We start from the raw sequence: 21,492 nt of genomic DNA, 5'->3' as shown, positions 1-21,492 counted from the left end.
TCAGGGATTCTGCAGCCCCTGCCCAGCTCCTCAGGGATTCTGCAGGCCCTTCCCATCTCCTCAGGGATTCTGCAGGCCCTGCCCAGCTCCTCAGGGATTCTGCAGCCCCTGCCCAGCTCCTCAGGGATTCTGCATCCTCTTCCCATCTCCTCAGGGATTCTGCAGCCCCTGCCCAGCCCCTCAGGGATTCTGCAGCCCCTTCCCAGCTCCTCGGGGATTCTGCAGCCCCTTCCCATCTCCTCAGGAATTCTCCAGGCCCTGCCCAGCTCCTCAGGGATTCTGCAGGCCCTGCCCAGCTCCTCAGGGATTCTGCAGCCCCTGCCCAGCTCCTCAGGGATTCTGCAGCCCCTGCCCAGCTCCTCAGGGATTCTGCAGGCCCTTCCCAGCTCCTCAGGGATTCTGCAGCCCCTTCCCAGCTCCATTCCCTTCCTTGGACACGCTCCAACCCCTCCAAGTCCTTCTGGTCCTGAGGGGCCAGAGCTGGGCACAGCAGCGAGAAAATTGTACCTGTATATAGATAACTCAATATGTAGCCAATACCTTTGAGTTTAATTCTTGAAGTGATGAACACATCTGGAAAATTACGATTACTGCACCAGGAATTTTCCTTTGCAAGAAATTCCATGGGGTCATGGAAAATCCTGAGTCGAAAGGGACTTGCTGAAACTCAACCCAGTAACAACAAAATAGGGTCTTTTGCGGGACCCTCTAATTGTTAAGAGACAAGGTTCTTAATTTTTATTCTTTACTACATTTATTTATTTATTGCTTGGAAGCAAATTCCTTAATTATTTTTAAATATATATATATTACAAGTTTAAAAGTCAGTGTTTTATTCCCTCTGACAATGTTAAAATATCGAACAACTCAACAAAATATAACATTGCTTTGTAATGCTTCTAACTGAATCTTCTGCCATAGGATTTCCAGCTTCAAAAATGAGGAGCTGGAGGACTCGGTCCCTTTGGTAGGTCCTTGGAAGGATAAGAGGGACAATGTGCTTCCCCTCCGCTTGGAAGTGACACCAGGACTTGTGGCTTTTGGGCTGGTTCCTGGTGGGATTTGCAGGTACTAACTCAGTGCACACACTTATTGCCATAATCTAATTATTCCAGGAATATCTGGCACTGTCCTGTCCACCTTCCCTCCCCTTGGGGCTCCATTTCTTACCCAGTTTAATTAATTATAAAATCTCTTGGCAGCCCCCAGTTTGATGAGTAAATCTGTGTCCCCACCATGATCAGGAATTTTTAAAATTAATAAACACCACACTTCTTCTGTGCTGTGTGTAAGTAGAAGCAGAGAATTGTTTGGGTAGGAAAACACCTCAGAGATCATCAGGTGTTATTCTTTCCTTTGTGCCATTGGTATTACGTGATACCAATTTCCTGATTGATGTATATGTGGTTTATTATGGTCTATATGCTGTAAGTGCACGTGGCTGCTGTGCCTGCAGCTCATTTAAATTTCCTGTATAAGTAATGGCTGGCGAAAGATGCAGGATGTGTTTACATGTTTTTGGAGAGGTTCTGGAGGAAACAATGCGGCAGAATTCCTGTTTGAGCAGCCCGCTGGGGTCTGCTGTTCAAGCACCAGCTCCAGTCCAGGCTTGGCGAGAGCAGCAGATGGAGTTGAAAGCTGCACTTGTTGAGCGTGGAACGCGGGAGCTGTAACCCACCTGCCCCTTGCAGGGGAGCTGAGATGGGTTCATTACAATTGCAGTGCCCTTGCAGCAAAGCCAGGCAGCCAGGCCAGCCCTGGGTGCTGGGAATCGCTCGCTGCTCCCGTCTGCCAAAGCCGCGACTGAAGGCGCAGCCAAAGAGCCAGAGGCGACCACTGCTTGGAAAGGCACTTCCCAGCTTGGCATTTCGGGGGCTTCTGGGTGCCATCCAAAGAGGATTAGTAGGATAATGCGATGGGACAACAGGAACTTGCTTTTGTTGTCTTTGATTGTTTAATAAAGAATTACGTGTTTGCTCTCCTCGAAGACTTTTGAAATGCCGTGGAAAGCAAATGTTGCTCCGTGTGAGCGCGTATCCCCCTGGTTTTTGGGGGCTTGTGTGAATGGGCCTTTGGATAAGGGAAGAGGAGCACTGAGTTTGAGTGTTTATGCCAGTGTATATTTGTATATGTTCAGAATATGCAGTTTGATTCTGTACCTTCACATTTTTATGGGATTAGTTCTTTGCAAGGTAAAGAAATTGCATCACCCCAAACTAACCCTGGATTTGCTTCCAGTCTGTCTGACATTTCCTTTCCAAACCTCCCCGCGCCAGGAAATGAGGAGGTTTTGTTTTCATACCCTCTGAAGTTGCAGGTTTGGCTTAACCAGGGTTAGATTTACTCAGAGAAGCAGTGAGGCACACCAGGAGAGCACTGCAGGGTTTCAGTGCCGCTCTTGTTTGAGACGCTCAGCTGGGGAGGTGTTTATTGTTCCTGCGGCCAGCAGAGAATTCCATGGACCTGGGTCTCCAGTGCTTTTTGCTGGACAGCTGGAAGTTTGTTTTGGATGCTGTAGGAAGGAGAAGTGCACCCAGCAGGGACTGGGATTGTGGAGGGGGAAGAGGTGCCTTGTGTCCAGGTCAGGCTTGTTCAGAACCTGCTGCAGAATATAAATGATTGTATTTTAGAACATTAAAAGTAATTTTATAAGTTGTTGAGTGTTTTTTAGCAGGCTGTATTGACAGAGCTACATGAGATTAGGTGCCGAGAGGATTGTTTTGTTTCAAGACTTTACCCTTGGGTTTAGGAATATCTTCTTTTCCTCAAAAGTTAGCTTTTGCCTTCATTTAAAACCTGTGAGGCACTGGGCTTTCTTTGGACTGCCAGTTTTCCATATTTTAGAATGGAGTGAAGTGTGAAGTGTGAGTGAAGTGTGAGTGGAGTGATACTGGAATTGGGCATTACCTGGTTCAGAAATTATTTTTCCATTAAGTAACGAGGGGTGCTGGTCAGAACTCCATGTGTGTTGCAGAGGGCAGCAGCCATCCCTTGGCTTTTTGGACAAGGAGCTTCCTGGCTTTCAGGACAACTTTCTCACGTCTTCAGCTGTCCATATGAAGATGTCAAACCCTCAGGGGTGTGTTTGGATCAGCACATCCTTATCACAGAATTCCAGAATGGTTTGGGGTTTAAAACTCATTCAATTCCACCCCAGCCATGGCAGGGACACCTCCCACTGTCCCAGGTGCTCCAGCCCCAATGTCCAACCTGGCCTTGGACATTCCAGGGATCCAGGGGCACCCACAGCTTCATATTTCTTTGGAGTTCACACTATTCTATTTAGTTGGAAGTCTTTGGACTCTTTTTTTTCAAGAAGAGGAAGCAGCTTTTAGAAAAATTTGTATTTTAGCTTGAAAGGAAATCAGACATTTTATAATAAGCAAAAAGACCGAGAATTAAATGTTTCTCATTCTTTCTAACTTTTATTCCAGTATAGCAAAGTGATATTCCAACATATTAAACTTTCACTATATTTCACTTCAACTTTCAATGTATTTCACTTTTATTGTGAAAATCCCGACAAACTCTTTCCTTCTTGCTTCCCTGCAGTAAAATTATTTGTAGTACAAAAACTCTTTGTTCTCTTGGAACAGTAGCTTTTGTAAGGTGAAAATATAGATGATTAATCAAGATATTAACAGGAGCAGATTTGTAGATTGTTCTGATTGCATGGATCCTGTCTTCTATTCACAGCCCTTAAATCTTTCTTTGCCTTGAAACACTAAAAAATGGCTTTTTCCTCTAAGACAAGGCCCATAAGGTTGGAAAATCACCCTCCACCCTGCACTATATGTGCAGAAATGCATTACTTTTACTATTAATATCTTTTCCCATATTCTTTACATACAATGGATTGTTTCCTTTCAAATAAACAGGCAGAACCCAGTAAAACAAATACAGGAAGTTTTAAACTATTAAGGAGATGTGGAGAGAGGTGTAATTCAGTGAAATCCTTGGATGGGTGGCCCGCTGGCATGGGCAGCCTCATCAGTGGCAGAGGCTTTTTGACATTAAATCATTTTACAAACATTGCTTTAAGGGATGGATTTTTCCTTTGCCTGATGGGATTTGATAAGGATTTTGTTAGGAGAAAGATGCAAACTTACTGCATCAGGAAAGGGTGACTGAAATGAAGAAGCAAATTGCCAAACTGATGTATTCCTCTTAAATTTAAATCCAATATTTGAAGCTTTGATTGAATTTTAATTCTAAACTTGAATCAATAGCAAGGAGGTTTGAGATATTCAAAAGAAGGACTCTCTGAGAGTTCAGGCCTGGTGGTTTTTCCCTGTAATTAGGAGGAAGGAGCAGCTTCCCTGGCATTTATTGATCATCCTCAAACTCTGCAAATGTCTGGAGTGGCTTTTTTGGCGAGTCCCTGATCCTCTATGGCACCATCAAAACAGGGCAGGTGTTTGTGAATTGTAGCTCATTTGTTGATGCAAATGTCGGGACTTTGATGGAGTTTTTAGGATAAATTTATGGAGAATGGGAAGTGATGGAGGTTTTGGGATAAATTTATGGAGAATGGGAAGTGATGGAGGTTTTGGGATAAATTTATGGAGAATGGGAAGTGAGGAAGTTTTTAGGATAAATTTTTGGAGAATGGGAAGTGATGAAGTTTTTAGGATAAATTTGTGAAGAATGGGAAGTGATGGAGTTTTTAGGATAAATTTGTGGAGAATGGGAAGTGAGGAAGTTTTTAGGATAAATTTGTGGAGAATGGGAAGTGATGGAGTTTTTAGGATAAATTTGTGGAGAATGGGAAGTGATGGAGTTTTTGGAATAAATTTATGGAGAATGGGAAGTGATGGAGTTTTTAGGATAAATTTATGGAGAATGGGAAGTGATGGAGTTTTTAGGATAAATTTGTGGAGAATGGGAAGTGATGGAGTTTTTAGGATAAATTTGTGGAGAATGAGAAGTAAATGAACAAGGTGGTGCTTGGTCACACCTCTGCGGGGGTGGGCATCAACTCCTCCAAGGGAACCACCTGCAGGTAGTGATTCCAATGGATTCATACATCCAAAATTCAGGTTTTATGGGTTAGAATTCCTATGATTGGTGCAATCTGGGGTCCTCTGGCAGTGATTTTGGGTGTTGGAAGGCAGTGTGTGCTTCCCTCCTAGCCCAGCATGGGAGCAAGGTTGTGTCAGAAACCTCCTGAGCACCTGGGTGGGTTCTTCACCCCCACAGAAGTGTGAAGAACTAAACAGCATTTCCAAATGTGCACCAGTGGCTTGGCTAGAAATGGTGGGAATGGGACCGTTTTGGGGTCTGGGGGAAGTAGGGGGAAGATTTGCAATACAATTTCCTGCTGCTGGTTGTATTTCCATCACACGTACCTCAATTAACACTTGGTAATCTGAAAATGATCAAGAGACCCTTTCTTGGAGGAACTGGGGCATCTCCCTGATAATTGCAGGTTTGAAAAAATCCAATTGCAGGATGTGCGAGGCCACATTCGATTTGCCAGCTGAATATGTTATTTTTGCCTTGATTCCCAGAAATATTTGAGGGGAAAAGAAAAAAAATCGTGAGGGCTTCCATGCTGTAGCCTAATGGAAATCCCCTGCTAAATCAGATGCAGAGGGGATTATTGTTAATATTTTGATATTGGTGCGGTGGGTTTATACTGTAAAAGCAGAGTGAGGGAAATGGAAAAACCTGTGGAGGGGAGATCCATCAGAGATAGGGCTCTGATGGGAAGGATTCTGTTCTCCATAATCCTGAAAGGAAAATCAGGGCTTGCTCTCTGGACTTTTCTGGAAAACACAAATTGTTTCCTGGGACAACATGGAGCATGGAAATGCTTTGCTACAGATTTTCATTTTTTTTAAGCCTTGTTGATTCTCAAGATTTCTCTGCCTTTTTTATTTCTCTGTTCATCATTATGGATAGGAATTGAATTCTAGGATGTCAAGCCAATGTCCAGGGGAGGTTTTGGGGGTGTTAGGAGCAACAGAACATGGAAATATTTGAATTATTTACAGTAGTGTGAAAGCTGCTTAATGCAAATTTAAATAAAATTGGAATTTTCCAGTTTAGCAGTCTGGTGAAGTGAACTTACGAATGTTGCTCCTACGGTTTTATTTCTTTGTGAGAACTCCAGAGGTTGGCAGGAGAGGTTTCTTGTCTAAAAATAATATTTTTTTCTACCTAATATCAAAATTATGAGATATTTTGATACAGAGTTATAGGTATTGCGGTGGAAGGGCAGAATGAAGGTGGAGATCATGCAGGAGCTGATCAGGATTCTTCCAATTTTTTATAAATCACGGTTTGGGTTGGAAAGGGACTTTAAAGACCGTGGCAGGGACACCTCCCCCTGTCCCAGGTGCTCCAGCCCCAATGTCCAGCCTGGCCTTGGGCATTCCAGGGATCCAGGGGCAGTGTCCAGCCTGCACCAGCACCACTAAACCCCGTCCTGAGGTGCCCCATCCTCGTGGTTTTGGGATGATGCCTCCGCCACTTCCCCTGCCAGCCTGTTCCAATGCCTGACAACCCTTTCTGGGAGGAAATTTTTCCTCCTGTCCAGCCTAAATAACAAAATTCATGTCTGGACAGAGGAGTGTGCATCGTGCATCTGTCAGTGACCTTCATCCTGGAGCATCCCAACCCAACTGCACATGGATGTGGATTGATGTCCTGCAGCCTCGTTCTTTTACAGAAATAAACCTCCTGAACATTGCTGCCCCATGAATGTGATAAACAAGGCTGCAGATAGGGCTTGCAGTCACTCAGGGCTTCATCCGTAAAGCTTAGTTCAACTTGGAGAGAGCTCAGAGGGTTATTGATGGTTCTCTGCTGCTCCCTGCATCCTGGGTTTTGGTCTGATGGAAATGTCCTGGAGCACGTGGTGTGAGGTTCAGTGCATCTGGTTCAGGGCTGTCACACCAATAAACGTGAAGAATTGTGCTGGTTTGCCACATATGTAAATTTACTGCTTGTTTGCTGACTTCTGCAATGAGATGCTGCTCCAAAGAAGTTCTCCCATGTCCTCCAGGAGGGAGAAGGAACATGGAAAAAGTTGGGGAGAAAGGAGTTTGTTTGTGATGCCACCAAACATTTGATTATTCTGCAGTTGGGGTTGCAGTCCAAGTAAATAAACCACAGGGAACCTGCAGTTCCTGGGCTGCTCCAAGCTGAGTGAGGTTGCTCTGGTTGCTGCGTGTCTGTAAAGGAGGAGTTGTGTAAGAGCTTCCCAAAATTCAGGGCTTTAGGTTTACTTTTGCTCTAGTTCTGCAAAACTGTCAGCCTGACGGTTTTTCTGCTCTCTCTTACACTGGTTATATTACTCACAGATGTGACTTCATTCCACAGCACTTAATAATGGGGTTTGAAAAGATTCTCTTGTTTGGAAAACAACTAATTATTGTACAGCTGTGAGCAGTGGGCAGCTGTAAGTCACCCTGCTGGACCTTCCTGGCTCCTGCTGCACCCCTGCTCTGGCGTTCATGGAATCCCAGAATGGGTTGGGTTGGGTTGGAAGGGATCTTAAATCTCATTTCATCCCATCCCCTGCCATGGCCAGGGACACCTTCCACTGCACCAGGTTGCTCCAAGCCCCATCCAACCTTGAACACAGGGAATTAAGTAAAAGAAATCCAAGAAATTTGTTGTTCTCTCAGTGTTGTCTCAGGAAAGCTCATGAAGTTTAGCAGGGTGCTGCAGCTGGAGGGACAGGACACGGGGAATGGCTTCCCAGAGGGCAGGGAAGGATGGGATTTTGGGAATTAGGAATTGTTCCCTGGGAGGGTGGACAGCTCTGAATCCCTGGCAGTGCCCAAGGCCAGGCTGGACATTGGGGCTGGGAGCACCTGGGACAGTTGGAGGTGTGGAAGTAAGTGATTTTTAAGTTCTCTTCCATCCCAGACAGTTGTAGCAGCCTGTTATTCTGTGTTTGCTGGTGGTGTTACCTTGTGCTGCCTCACAGTTTCTCAGTTTTTCCCTTTTTCCCCAGTTTCACATGAGCTGAGCTGTTTGGAGCTCAGGACTTTGTGTGGTCTGGACCAAAGTTTGGTGTCTGGGTGGCTGCAGAGGACACTGGTGGTGTCCTGTCCTGTCCTGTCCTGTCCTGTCCTGCTGCAGTGATGGCACAAACCAAACTGGGAACACAACTCGCACTTCCAGGCTGGGGGGGTTTCTGAGCCAAGATGAATTTGACAAGTCTGTTATTGTTGGTCTTGTCCAATATTGAGAAATACTTGGCAGCTGTTTCCAGCCACATCCTATCAGTAATCGTAAAAGCAGACTGGTAACAATGGGAATAAAAATATGCTTCTTTTCCTAAGGAATGATTGATTTTTTCGTGTGTTTTCTTTTCCAGCAGACATATTCTATTTGTGTTCCAGCTGTTATTTGCATAACACTGCTGCTCTAAACCACTGAATCTACTTTGTTGTCACAACAGTCCTGTTTTAAATAAGTGTCACAACACGTTGGATTTTAGCTGATAAACCAGCCATGCAACTGCTGCTATTTCATGTTTTTATGAAGATCACTATGCTGCTAGTTAATGTTTTTTTTGAGACTTTGATTTAGGTGCTGACTTGGGAAGATAGATCATTTTAAGTTGGAATTTTGAAAGTGAATGGTATAGTTGAGGAAACTTGAAATTCACTGTTGTCTCCCTTTTTTCAAATTGCTTTTGAAAACTCCTCGAATCTGTTCCTTGGCGCAAATCCCTGCAGTTAAAGAGGGTTTTATTTCCTTGAGCAGGTGAATTCCAAGCAGGGAGGATCTCCGTGCCAGGAGAAGCGGGTGGTGCTGCTCAGCCCCCTGGGCAGGATGGAGATCTCGGGCTGTGAGAAGGGCGTACATGAAATCAAACTTCCCAAACCGAGCGTGCTGCCACGGGGGTGAGTTCGTGTCCTGTTGATCCTGGCCTGTGCTTGTGCTGGGGGAGGGAGATTGCCCAGAGCGTCTGAGAGCGCTCTTGGTTTGCTGATCCTGCTGGGAGGGGTCTCTTGGGCCCTTAAGGACTCCAAAATGCATCAGTTCCTCTGTGCCCCAAAAATATCGTCAAACATTTTAAACTCTTAGTGTTTTTAAGGTAAGTGTTGAAAGAATCCTTCCTGCCTTAATTTTTGGCGCACTTATAGATGTCACTGAGGGTAAAATCGCCTTGCACACCTCACAAATCTTGCAGACCTACATCTGGTTTTATATTTTTATATTTTTATATTTTTATTTTTTTATATTTTTTATATTTTTATATTTTTATATTTTTTATATTTTTATATTTTTATATTTTTATCTCTAATTTTTTATTTTATACTTTCTCTATACATTTATATATTCACATTTTTATATTTTTGTATTCTATATCTTTATACTTAATATATTTATATATTCGTATTTTATATTTTTATATTTAAGTTATTGTATTTTATATTACTTGATTTGTATTCTACATACATAAATTATTATATATTATTTTTATATTTAAGTTATTATATTTTATATTACTAGATTTGTATTCTGCATACATAAATTATTATATGTTATATTTTATATAAACAATTTAATGTTTATTTTTATATTTCTATATTTTATATTTTATATTCTTTTTATATTTGATATTCTTTTTATATTTTTATATTTTTATTTTTAATATTTTTCATTTTATGTTTTTCTATTTTCATTTTTTTTTATATTTTTATCTAGAGATCTGTGCTCCAACAGGTAGAAGCAGGACTGACTGATTGTTTTAATTACTGTGTGGTACTGGTGGGAGCTGTAGTTGCTTTCCCGGAGCTGTAGTGTCTGCTGGAGCTTGGATCAGATCCCACGTGGCAGTGGAGGTGATATCTCAAATCCAGGCCTGGCTGAGGAGGCATCAGTGCCTTTTCCTGTTTGTTGTTAGTGGTGTTCAGTCTGCTGGAGTCCATCTGTCCTACTCTCATCTTTGATTTTTTTTCCTTATTTGTGAGGAAATGTTCAGTGGCATTTTTCGAAGGAATGTTGAATTCATTCAGAATTAGATGCTAAATTTCTACGCCAAATTTCTTTGGCAAAATCAAGACTTGTTAGACTTTCTCAGACACCTCTAAGACTGGTCCTTCAGCTGAGTTTGTTAATTAAATTCCACTTTTCCACAGTCTGCTACATCAGTGCTGCCACTGACGAGACTCAAACAGGTTTGGCTTTTTTTCTCAACATTGTCTTTTTTTCATGCTGAGTTTGCCTCTAAAGTTCTCCATGGATTTGTAGGATGCCTGTTTTCCTATTTTATTCTCCTTGTAACTGAAATGGGTGTGAAATTAATCAGGACTGTGGAGCGTAATGTGTGTTCTGGTTGAAATATGATTTCACCTTCCATACAAAAACTCTGAAGCTTCTGGATTTCACAGTTTTACCAACTCCAGGGATATGGAAATGACTGCTTCAGTTCCTTCAGATTCTGGATTTCTGCTGATGAGGAATGGAGATAAATGGGTATTTAGGATAGAGTTGGAGCTTGGCTTTGCTGCAGAGCAAAACCTGCCTGGAGAGCAGCCCAGGGGAGGAGGATCTTCACCTTGTGAAGGGGAAATGTCAGTGAAGGAGTGGAATAACAGTTGGAAAAAGATTTGGGGGATCTCATTTGTAGGGATGGGTGCTGCTCTTTTACCAGAACATCTGGTAAAAAAAATCTGGTTTTGTTTTACCAGGACATCTGGTTTGCTGTAACATGTTCATGTTCTCTGGTTGAAGTTTCTCATGATCTTGTCCTTCATCAGAAGTTGCACAGTTTAGATCCTTTTCCTAAATTTTAATTTTCACCTGTTCTAGATGTTCCCTTTTCTCAGTGGTGAGCTGACTTCACTTCATCTTGAGGCATTAGTGGCATCCTGGTAGCCCTCAGCCTCACAGGCTGCATGATTTATGTGCCAAAATCGTTACATTAGAGGGTCTATCACTCAGGAGTAACTCTGAAGCTAAAGGCAGGAAGAGTGTTTTTATGATTACTTTAAGAATTTAAATCTGAAGCAGAAAGGTGGGACTTCCTTTTGTCTTTAGCGCTGATAAAGTTCTAAAAATTTTAAGGCCATCTGTAAATGTTTGTGCTGAAGTATAACATTTAATCTCTTCTACTCATCGCTGGTGAATAGTTGTTAAATCTGGCCTCATTATTTTCGACAGAATAAAATAAAAACAAAGCAGTGCCTGGTGTTTCTCCTAACTGGCTAATAAACGCCATGGCAAGAACATTGGGTGGGAAAAAAAAAACCATAAGAAACATAAAAATTGATTTTAATGGACCCCTGTCAGAGAGAACCATAATGAGCACAAGTCTGGTAATAAATATTGGTATTCTGCTCCACGGTGCTTGGGACTTCTCATGTGGAATTGCATGTAACAATCAATAGAGATTTTAGGGTTTTTTAACAACAAAAATAAGTAAACCTTTGAAATATATAAATACTTAAGACTTGCAATCTGTCAGACAAACCTGGTAGTTGTAGAAAAATCTGATAAGAGCCCCTGGTTAATGGCATAATCGCTTTGTGGAGATCTCGCTCTGTTTTACAGCTTGTAAAATGCTGTGCAATTAATCACCTGAGATTACAACCTCCTCACTGATGGCTCTCCTTAAAACTTAAGAACATAGACTATAATGGAGCCTAAAAGGAGAAGCAACAAAGTAAAACCCAGTTTCAGTATGCTTGAAAGAAATTGATCTATTAATGAGATGAAACTAATTGTAATAACCTGAGGTTATTCTGCTCCTCGGGAAGCTGCAGGGCTTAAAACTCCAGACACGTCACACAGGGATGGTTTCTCTTGGAGAGGAGGCATCTTTATCCAGGCTTCTGAAATCCTTGATGTGCATCCCAAACCTGGAACGGGATGGGCTTGGAGCAGCTGGGACAGTGGGAGGTGTCCCTGCCAGGTAGGGGTGGCACTGGGTGGGCTTTGGGGGACCCAGACCAGGCTGGGATTCTGTGATAAGGATGCCCTGATCCAAACAGGTCCCTGAAGGTTTGACATCCTAATCTGGACAAGTATATCTATTTCTAAGAACTTCAGTTTCACAGTTCGTATTTTAAAAACCCTTAAGTGTGTATAAGCTGTGTATATGTATTTTTTAGATATATTTTTATATATATATATATAGAAAGAGAGATTTAAAAAAAGTAAGTTATATAGTTTCTATTATATTATTTATTATTATATAATTTATTATTATATATATACAATATATAATTATATACATACAATATATATCATATATCATTATATTGTATAATATAAATACAATATATATTATACAATATAATGGTACATTATATCTATTTTATGCTATATCAGCTGTTGTAGTTTTTCTTTCAGTTCATGCCAATCTAATGATAAGTTTGGATCAATATTTCTCCAACATCCCAACCTGAAATATTACAAATGTTTAACACTTCTTGCTCATGTACAAAAGAACAACTCTCTTTCTTTTACTGGTATTATACTTCAACGTGTCTTCAGCAGCTTTGGAGTTTCAGAATTAGGTTTTTTGCTGTTCTGCTGCCAGCTGTGGTGTTCCCACACTGGGATGGCTCTGCTTTGAGAGGCCTTGACTCATTCCAGAGGTACAGGAGTAAGTTATCCCCTTGGTGAGGAGGTAACACGAACCATGGCTTTCCCTATAATGAATATTTACAGCACAAAATGCTTTGGAAATGTGAGCTGTGGACTTGGCATTGGGGTGGCATGTTTGGGCAGCCTGGCAAATGGTCAAACCCTGCATTTTGCTGCTGTAGGAATTGCCTGGTAGGAATAGACCCAGGCTTCATTTTGGGCTCTCTCAGGAGCAGTGTGATCTCATCTGCCCTCTGTGTTCCCTGCAGGTTATTTGTAATTTTCCTTAGTGTTTAATTTCCCTCCATCTTACTGAGGGACATCAGAGGAGGAGGAGGAGCAAGGAGCCAGTCTGGCCCTTCCCATATTGTTGATCTGCCTCAACCGTTCAGGGTGAATCTGCAGTTCAAGAAGTTCACCAGGGTTTCAGTCAATCTCTCTGTCCCTGTAACATGATCAGAAACTCTCCAGAATCTCAGTTTAAGCAGGTTTCCAGCTATTAGAGGTGGAAGGGAGATCTCAGGCGTGTGCAAAGGCAGAGGATGCAGCGGGGCAGGGACTCTGATAAGAGCCTAGAACAATAACTTGGAGAGGTGTGAACCACTCTGTTCATCTCCGAGGTATTTAATCATAGCCAGTGGTGATGGTTTAAATGTCAACTTTGCTAACTGTTTCATTCCTCATGCTGTAAAATTTACTGGGAGTGATATCTCACTTTGATGCCACAAGTGGGAGGCATTTGGGAGAGTGCCACTCCTCCTATTTTTCCACTGAGCACCAGCCAAGGCTAAGAAACTTAGTGGAGCTCAGGGGCACAGTAAAAACCCACTGAAGGAGGTAAGGATGTGACTTCTCTGCTGCTTGGAGTGGATTCGTGGTTTGCCATGAACATCTGAGGTGACTTCTGTGAGCAGAGGATTATCGCCAGTGTGGCTTGGAAGAGGCTCCACTCTTCCTCATTCAAGTTCTTCCTTGAATATTGTGTAACAACAGCAATTTTCTGTTTAAAATGGTGCAGGATAAACCCTGAATGAGTCAGAGGACAAACTTGGGGTAAAGAAATTATTGGGTTGGGATGAGCTCTAAATGGAGAGTGGGAGCAGGGAAAGGAATGGGGCTGGGGAAGGGAATGGGGAATCCCTGAGGAGCTGGGAAGGGGCTCACCTGGAGCAAAGGAAGATACCCAGGGATTTTTTCCCTCTCTGGAAGTCCCTGCCAGGAGGGCACAGCCAGAGGGGATCGGGCTCTGCTCCAGGGAACAGGGACAGGAGCAGAGGGAACGGCCTCAGGCTGGGCCAGGGCAGGCTCAGGGCGGAAATTAGGAGAAAACCTTTTGTGGAAAGGGTTGTAAAGCTTTGGAATAGCCCAGGAAGGTTTGGAGTGCCCATCCCTGGGTGGGTTGAAGCTTGAGGATGTGGTTGGTGGTGCTGGTTGATGGTTGGACGTGATGATCTTTGAGGAATTCTCCAACCTTAACGATTGCACAGTTCTTTGTTCAAACACCAGTGTCTGTGGACAGATCCAGCACCAACTCCCACCTGTTCTTTATTTCTGAAGTGCCTTGTGCCCAAAACCTTCAAGGCGCTGCTTTGGCTCAGAGAGCATCTGGTTCCTGTGGGTGATGCTTGTTCAAATCCAGGATTTTGGCCTTCTGACCCCTCCCAGAGCTGACAGCATTGGTTTTCACACTGATGAGCCAAGGGACAGCCTGTTTGTGGTGCCTGTGTGGAGCAGTCACCAGAAGAAGATCAGTCTTACATAAATGTTCCTCTTTCAAAGAAAACCTTTCATTTCCAAATATCTTTTAACTTGTGGCACAAAAATCTCATTGAGTTTTCTGCCACTGGTTTTGGAAACAAAACATGCAGATGCCTGGGTAATAGGGAGATGATGCTTGTTACTTCAAATTACTTCAAAATAACAGGAAAGTGTATTTTAAAAAATAGGAAAAAAAGGAAAAAAGAAATATTGGCTTCTCCGGTAGAAGTCTCTACAAATATCCAGGCATCAATCTTTATTTCAGCAGATTCAATGGATGTGGCAGGAAGAGTTATTATATAGCATAGTCCTCCTTTTATTAAAAATAAACTGGGCTAGGGTTTTTCATAGTTTCTTGTGGAGATGCTACAGATTGTTTATGCTGCATCAAGCTAAGAAAACTTTTTATTGGAAGTGGTGTTTCCAAAGCATAAACAAAACAACTTTCTGCATCTTTTTAGAGTTCAGCCTGACACGTAGCACAGCTCAAAGATGTGGTTTCACATGGTTTTAGCAATGGTTTGTGGGCAAAGTTTTATTGTCAGGTCTGGCTGGTGAATTTAATTCTGCATGATTAGCAAAACCCACGTTCCTCTCTCACTGAAGCCGAAGTGAATCTTGAGCAACTCGACTGTAATCAATACTCGACTTTAGCTGTGTTATTTTCCCTGACAGCACGGCTGCATTTCTATTATCTGTCAAAGGCAGCATTGCAGGATTCAAATAGGAGTGGGTTTTGCAAGGCTTCAGCTGTGGTTTTCTCCCGAAATCTTGGCAGAGAAGCCTTTGAGGGCTCTGTGCAAAAAAAGAAAAATAATCAAAGTGCGGATTTTTTATTGGTGGATGAGAAGCTGGACATGAGCTGGTCATGTTCACTGAGAGCCCCCTGGGCAGCAGGAAAGGGGAATTGTGTGCCCAGGTGAGCCCCACCTGCAGAGCCCAGCCCAGGAGGGACCTGGAGCTGCTGCAGAATCCAGAGGAGGCACCAAATGCTCAGGGGATGGAGCAGCTCTGCTGGGACACCTGCGTTGGGGGGGGCTCACCTGGGCAGGGAAAGGTTGGGGTGAGCTCAGAGCGGCCCCACAGCACCTGAGGGAGCCACAGGAGAGCTGCAGAGGGACTGGGGACAGGGATGGAGGGACAGGACACAGGGAATGGCTCCCAGTGCCAGAGGGCAGGGCTGGATGGGAGATTGGGAATTGGGAATTCCTGACTGGGATGGGATTCCCAGAGCAGCTGTGGCTGCCCCTGGATCCCCGGCAGTGCCCAAGGCCAGGCTGGACACTGGGGCTGGAGCACCTGGGGCAGTGGGAGGTGTCCCTTCCATGTCCCTACCATCAAACCCCCAGGACTGAGGTCCTCTCCAGCCCAAACCATCCTGGCATTGTGCAAACCCCCGCAGTGCTGGTTCCCCTCTAGCCCCGCACGTTGCTCCCATCACACATTTCATAGTCAGGGCTCTCCAGGCTGCTCTTACAGACCCCTGTCAGTAAAACTCTTGTGTGGTTCAGTTCTGTCCCTCCAGGAGAGCTGCAGGAGGGATTCCTGTTACACACATCCAGCTGTGTCTGTGCTCACACCCCTCTGTTCCATCCCAAAACACCTCTGTGGCTTTAAATTGCCTCCAGCATTATCTGTGCATCTAATATCTTTTTTTCTCAAGGACCACAGAAGTGAGGGAGGAAACCCAAGATGAGGAGTTGCAACATTGAAAACACCCACTAATTCTGGGACATAATAGAAACATAATCCATGTCATTATGCAGCCCATTTTCCCATCCTTACAGCAAGGATTTGCAATGGAAAAATGCTCCACTGCATTAATCTGCCTCTGGCAGGGGCAGTGGAAAGGTTCCACTCCTGGCCTGAATTACTCCTGGCATTGGTGGAGTCACACCAGGCACTGTTCCTGTGGCACAGCACAGGGCAGGGAGTCGGGAGAGGATTTGTTTTCTGGGAAATTTCTCGAGGAGATGATGCTGCATAGACAAATTCTCCCACTCCTCTTTGGTGGAATCATTTTTCAGCACTATTAGAGCTCTGCATCTTCCACACCAGAGAGAGAGAGAGTCATATTTGTGGTATTTTCAAGTGGGTGTCTGCACAAGTTATATTATCTAATACAGTTTCTTGTTATTTTTGCTGTTTTGAAATATCAGCACTGTAAAATGTGATCACTGGGCTCTTCCAACATGTCTTGATTTAGGAGCCAACCCTCAGGGTTACAAACACAGCCCAGCTGAGCAGCAAAGCTTGGTGTTCTGCACCCTGAAACTGGGGTTCTGCTGTTCAGACAGAGCCCTGTCCATGTCAATGTGCAAGGGTTGGAAACATCAGGTCAGTGCCGTGGGTTGTGATGGTGTTCACAGGGGTTCTTGGATGAGGGCAGAGACGAGGATCTGACTCCATGTTTCACAAGGCTGATTTATTATTTTATGATAATTTTACATTAAAACTATATTAAAAGAATAGAAGAAAAGGTTTCATCAGAAGGCTAGCTAAAAATAAAGTACCAAAGAATGATAAAAAGGTTTGTGGCTCGGCTCTGTGTCCAAGCCAGCTGACTGCGATTGGCCATTAATTAGAAACAACCCCATGAGACCAATGCCAGCTGCACCTGTTGCATTCCACAGCAGCAGATAACCATTGTTTGCATTTTGTTCCTGAGGCCTCCCAGCTTCTCAGGAGGAAAAATCCTGAGGAAAGGATTTTCCATACAAGATGTCTGCGACAATGAGTCAGTGCCCAGCAGGAATCATGGAAGGGTTTGGGTTGCAGGGACCCCAAATCCCCCCAGTGCCACCCCTGCCATGGCAGGGACCCCTCCCACTGTCCCAGGTGCTCCCAGCCCCAATGTCCAGCCTGGCCTTGGGCACTGCCAGGGATCCAGGGGCAGCCACAGCTGCTCTGGGCACCTGTGCCAGGGCTGCCCACCCTGCCAGGGAAGGATTCCTTCCCAAAATCCCATCTAAATCTACCCACTGTCAGCTTAAAGCCATTCCCTGGGTCCTGTCCCTCCATCCCTGTCCCCAGCCCCTCTGCAGCTCTCCTGGAGCCCCTTCAGGCCCTGCCAGGGCTCTGAGCTCTCCCTGGAGCTGCTCCTGCCCAGGTGAGCCCCCCCAGGTGTCCCAGCCTGGCTCCAGCCCTTGGAGCATCTCTGTGGCCTCCTCTGGATTTGCTGCAGCTGCTCCAAGTCCTCACTTTGAGGAGCCCAGAGCTGGACACAATTCTCCAGGAATTGAAGGAGAATTCTCCAGGACTCTCTCAAGGAGAGAGGGTGACAATCCCCCACCCTGAGCTGTTGGTGACACTCCTGGTGATGTACCCTGGGATGCTGTTTTTGCTGTTGGGTGGCTGTTCCCAGCTCCAGTTCCTGCTCTTCCCTGGCCACTTTGGCTCACACATTTCAGTGAAACCCAGAGGTCTCACCCTGCCAGTGCCTGTGCTAATTATGGCTGTTCTTAAAATGCCTCCCGTAATTCCTTCTATAAAAAGAATTTAAGGCTTGGTAGGACAAAGCCCGGTAAATCACCCTGGAGCTCAGGGCTGGGAGGGAATGTGTGTCCTTAACCCCCAGGTGCTGCTGCAGTGCTCATCCCTGCGATGCCAGGGATTTTCAGGGAAATGGCAAATGCTCCTCAGCACCCCATGCTGGGAGGGAAAGAGTTAAATTCTAAAACCTTACCCTGTAACTGTAAATGCCATTTTTCTTTCTTCACAAATGTAACCTTTTAACATTTATTTTTAGCTTTTACATTAATATATGTAAAAATATTAAAAGCTCTTGTATATTACATTAAAAACTTATGTCAGCTGCCCTGCTTTTTCCTATTTATTAAAACTTTTCAAGCAGTGAAAACATTTTACTTGTTAATGAGGGGAAGAAGGAAAATTAATGACATAGAGCTCGGATCTTCCAAGATGTCTCCTTTTAACCATGCAAAACCAGCTCTTTTCCCACACTATGTAGTTTAATTTCTGTGTTAGGGTTCAGTAAGCAAATGCAAATAGATTTAATGATTTGCATCAGTAGATCACTTCTCAGTTTAATATCCTCTGATATTTTGGTCAAGGACTTTTTCTTTGGAAGGCTACTGCTGTTTTGTGGAGGAAAAATATTAATAATGGTGGCATTGTGAGGTTCAAGTAAAGCAGGGGAAATGTATAACTTATTCAAAAGCAGCATCTCCCATTATCTTCTCACTAAGATCATGCAGTGGAAAAAGTTATCAGGGAAAAGACACTTAAGAAATAATTGTGAATTGCAGATGATATTAAACATTTAGTGCTGCTTTCCATCCCACGTCTCATTTTCTGTCAGAGTGTTCAGAGGCTGATCAGATTGGCAGTGGTGAGAGGTGCCTCTCCCTGGGATGGGGAGTTGTCTTCTCCCCACCAGGAATAAACAGGAGCTGTTCCACCACTCCGGGCTTGGGGTGGCTTCATTGGAGCCTGCAGTATTTGCCTTACTTAAACCCAACTTCCCAAATTTCCTTAAAATGCCTGTTCATTAAATGAAAATAGTTCCAAGGATGGATCTCTTGCAGATCGACCCCACCAGCTCGTCTTTGCTGGTTCTCACTGATTCTGGGTAAGAAATAAATTCCTGTTGGCTTTTGAGAAATTTAAACCTGTTTAGTGCACATAAATTCTTCAAGTGGTAAATACTCATTATTGCCTCGTTGCTTACTAAAATGGGCACTTGCTGGTGATAAAAACTTTCTGATTGCTTCTCAATTTCTGAATAACTGTTGTGGTCAGCTGAGCAAGCGAGGTTTGGAGCATTTCTCAATTTATTTGGTTAATTGTGACCTTTGAGAGGCTTATTGCTATAGGCTGCTGATATATGTAAATTGTCCCTTGCACTAATAGATTTCTAAATCGCGTTTTATTTTCCTGTTACTATCATCATAATAATGCAGATTGAGACACGAAGTCAGAATTGTCTGCAGGCTGTGGCAGAGGACTTTCCTCCTGCCATCTCAGAGCAAGAAATAATGAGATTAGGTTAGAAACTTTGTCCTTTAGGTTCCCAGCCAGTTGTTTTCCTGTCATTTGTTTTTGCTGTGCGTTATTGATGCCCGTCCCCCTGGCTCTGTCATGCCACAGTTGGGTTTTGCTTGTGCTCAGGTGATGATGATGAACGGCCTCCCCGAGTGCCCTGCTGCTGGCGATGCTCCATCAGTGTCACAGCCCGCCGGGGTGCAGGGCTTTATTGTTCCAGAGGTGCTCCCGTGCAGCTGCTGCTCCCACGCATGCACACACACTCACAGATTGCAGCGTGGGCAGGGCTGCCAGGGCGGCTCCTGTGGTCAGCACTGGTGCCCAGCTGGCAGAGCTTTAGATGGGAAAATGCTGACTGCTTTCTGCTCCGGGTGGAAAGCCTGTCCAGAATTGGAAGGAAAACATTCAAAAGGATGAGGTTTTTCCACATTCGTGGACCCACACGGGTAAAGGTCTTGATACGTTTCAGGACCAAGCTGGTATTCTTAGGAAAATTTAGAATCTGCAGGTTGTCCATCCAGATTATCTGGGCAATAAACTGACATTCCAAGTCTTTTATTTCAGGCATTGAAATCGCTGAAAGGACTTGAAAGTTCCCTTGAGGACAGATGCTCTTTTAGACATTCCTGCTCCAGTAGGAAATGTCTGGGTTGTTCCTAAGAGTGGGGTCAGGGTTATACCCCAGGAGAATGAGTCTCCCTGGAGGAGTGGTGGTGGTTCCTGGGTGAGAACATCAGAGCATTCCTGGTGCTGCCTAGGAGCCCTCATGGCCGAGAGGCCTCTGCATTTATTGCTGTGTGAAGCATCATGGAGGGACACCGGGGTTTTGATGGTCACCAGGCACAGAGCTCCTGGGGTACAGGATGCTGTAGGAAACCGTGGAATCACCATCCCTGAAAGTGTTCCAGAACCATGAGGACGTGGTTTAAAGGTGGACATGGTGGTGCTGGTTGATGGTTGGACGTGATGTTCTTAAAGGTCTTTTCCAGCCTTAACATTTCTGTGGTTCTTCGATTTATCAATATGTGAAATACAACTGTGCTGACCAAAAACTTCCAGCTGGATAACTCCACCAAATATCCTGGAGTGTAGATGACCGGATAAGTGGACAGAGGAAGATGGAAAATATTTCCTGCTTTATTTTTTGAGCTCTTCAAGTTCAATGATCTGACTTGGGGGAGGAGTTGTGGAAAGTTTAAACGCTGCATGAAACTTGGCCATAAATATAAATCAGCTCCTATTAAGGCAATTTGAGCTGTAATACCTCAATAATTTGCAAGTAGTCATTCTTCACGCTCCTGAATGTTCTTCACCTCTGAGAAGAGTTTGTTCTAATTTTAAATGGACACCTGAAGAATATAGAAAATGTCTTTCTGTTTGTACCTCCGAAATTCCAGAGTCCACACTGACCTGATCATTGCACCATGGATTGACTGTCTTGGCACTCTCCACCTCTACCTGAATTCTTTGAAACAGCCTGGTTTTCTTTAATTTCTTCTGCTCATGCTAGCAGGGATAACAAAGCAAGGTGGGTGGAGTTGTTTGTGGGGTTTTTATTGATTCCTTGAATATTTTGGTTGGTTTTTCTGCCTTTGCTGCCGTGGTTGTGTTAAAGCAGATCCCGTTTTCCTGTCGGTCATGGTTGGGATCACCTCTCAGCTCCTGCAGGTCAGAAGTTCTCTGCAGGCTGGGTAATATTGCTTGTGACTCTGAGCTTGTCCAGATGCTCCTCATTGATGCAGAAATCCTCTGGGCTTTGAGATTTATGTCCCAGTGTGGAACAGAGGATATCCTCAGGGTTGGGATAGCGTGTCCCGCTTCCTGCCCGTTCTGGGAAATACGTCTTGGAATTCTTTCTCGTAGGACTTGCAGCAAAACAAAAGCAGACAGGAACAAGAAAAACCTTCCTGGTAGGTGTGGTTGCAGGGCGTGCAGGTAATTTGAAAATGAACAAGGAATCTGCTGTCTGAAGTGAGGATAAATCACAGTAAAAAGATGTCAAGTGGCCAAAAAAACAACCCCCAGGTATAACAAAGCTGAAGGCAAACAAAAATGCACATTCTTGATAAGACTTTTTATTTGCTGATAGTTCACATCTGGGATGAGGCAGACTGAGCTTCCCTCTGATGTGGATCTAGAATATTGAATTCTTTTACAGGCTAAAAAATTGCC

The 21,492-nt window shown here is 44.0% G+C and overlaps 1 protein-coding gene across 1 annotated transcript in view; it reads left to right on the top strand.

The window, feature by feature from the left end:
• Positions 1 to 21,492, top strand: part of MGMT (O-6-methylguanine-DNA methyltransferase) — a 140,529-nt gene that overhangs the window by 12,355 nt on the left and 106,682 nt on the right. The window contains exon 3 of the mRNA XM_054277123.1: positions 8,725 to 8,864. Coding sequence (XP_054133098.1) covers positions 8,725 to 8,864 — 140 coding nt within the window. The remainder of the gene's footprint in view (positions 1 to 8,724; positions 8,865 to 21,492) is intronic.

Source organism: Melozone crissalis, unplaced genomic scaffold, assembly GCF_028551555.1.
Source record: "Melozone crissalis strain CALT ecotype California unplaced genomic scaffold, PUWL_Pcris_2 ptg000019l_1, whole genome shotgun sequence".
Lineage (NCBI taxonomy): Eukaryota > Metazoa > Chordata > Aves > Passeriformes > Passerellidae > Melozone > Melozone crissalis.
This window is presented reverse-complemented; position numbering and strand designations above follow the sequence as displayed.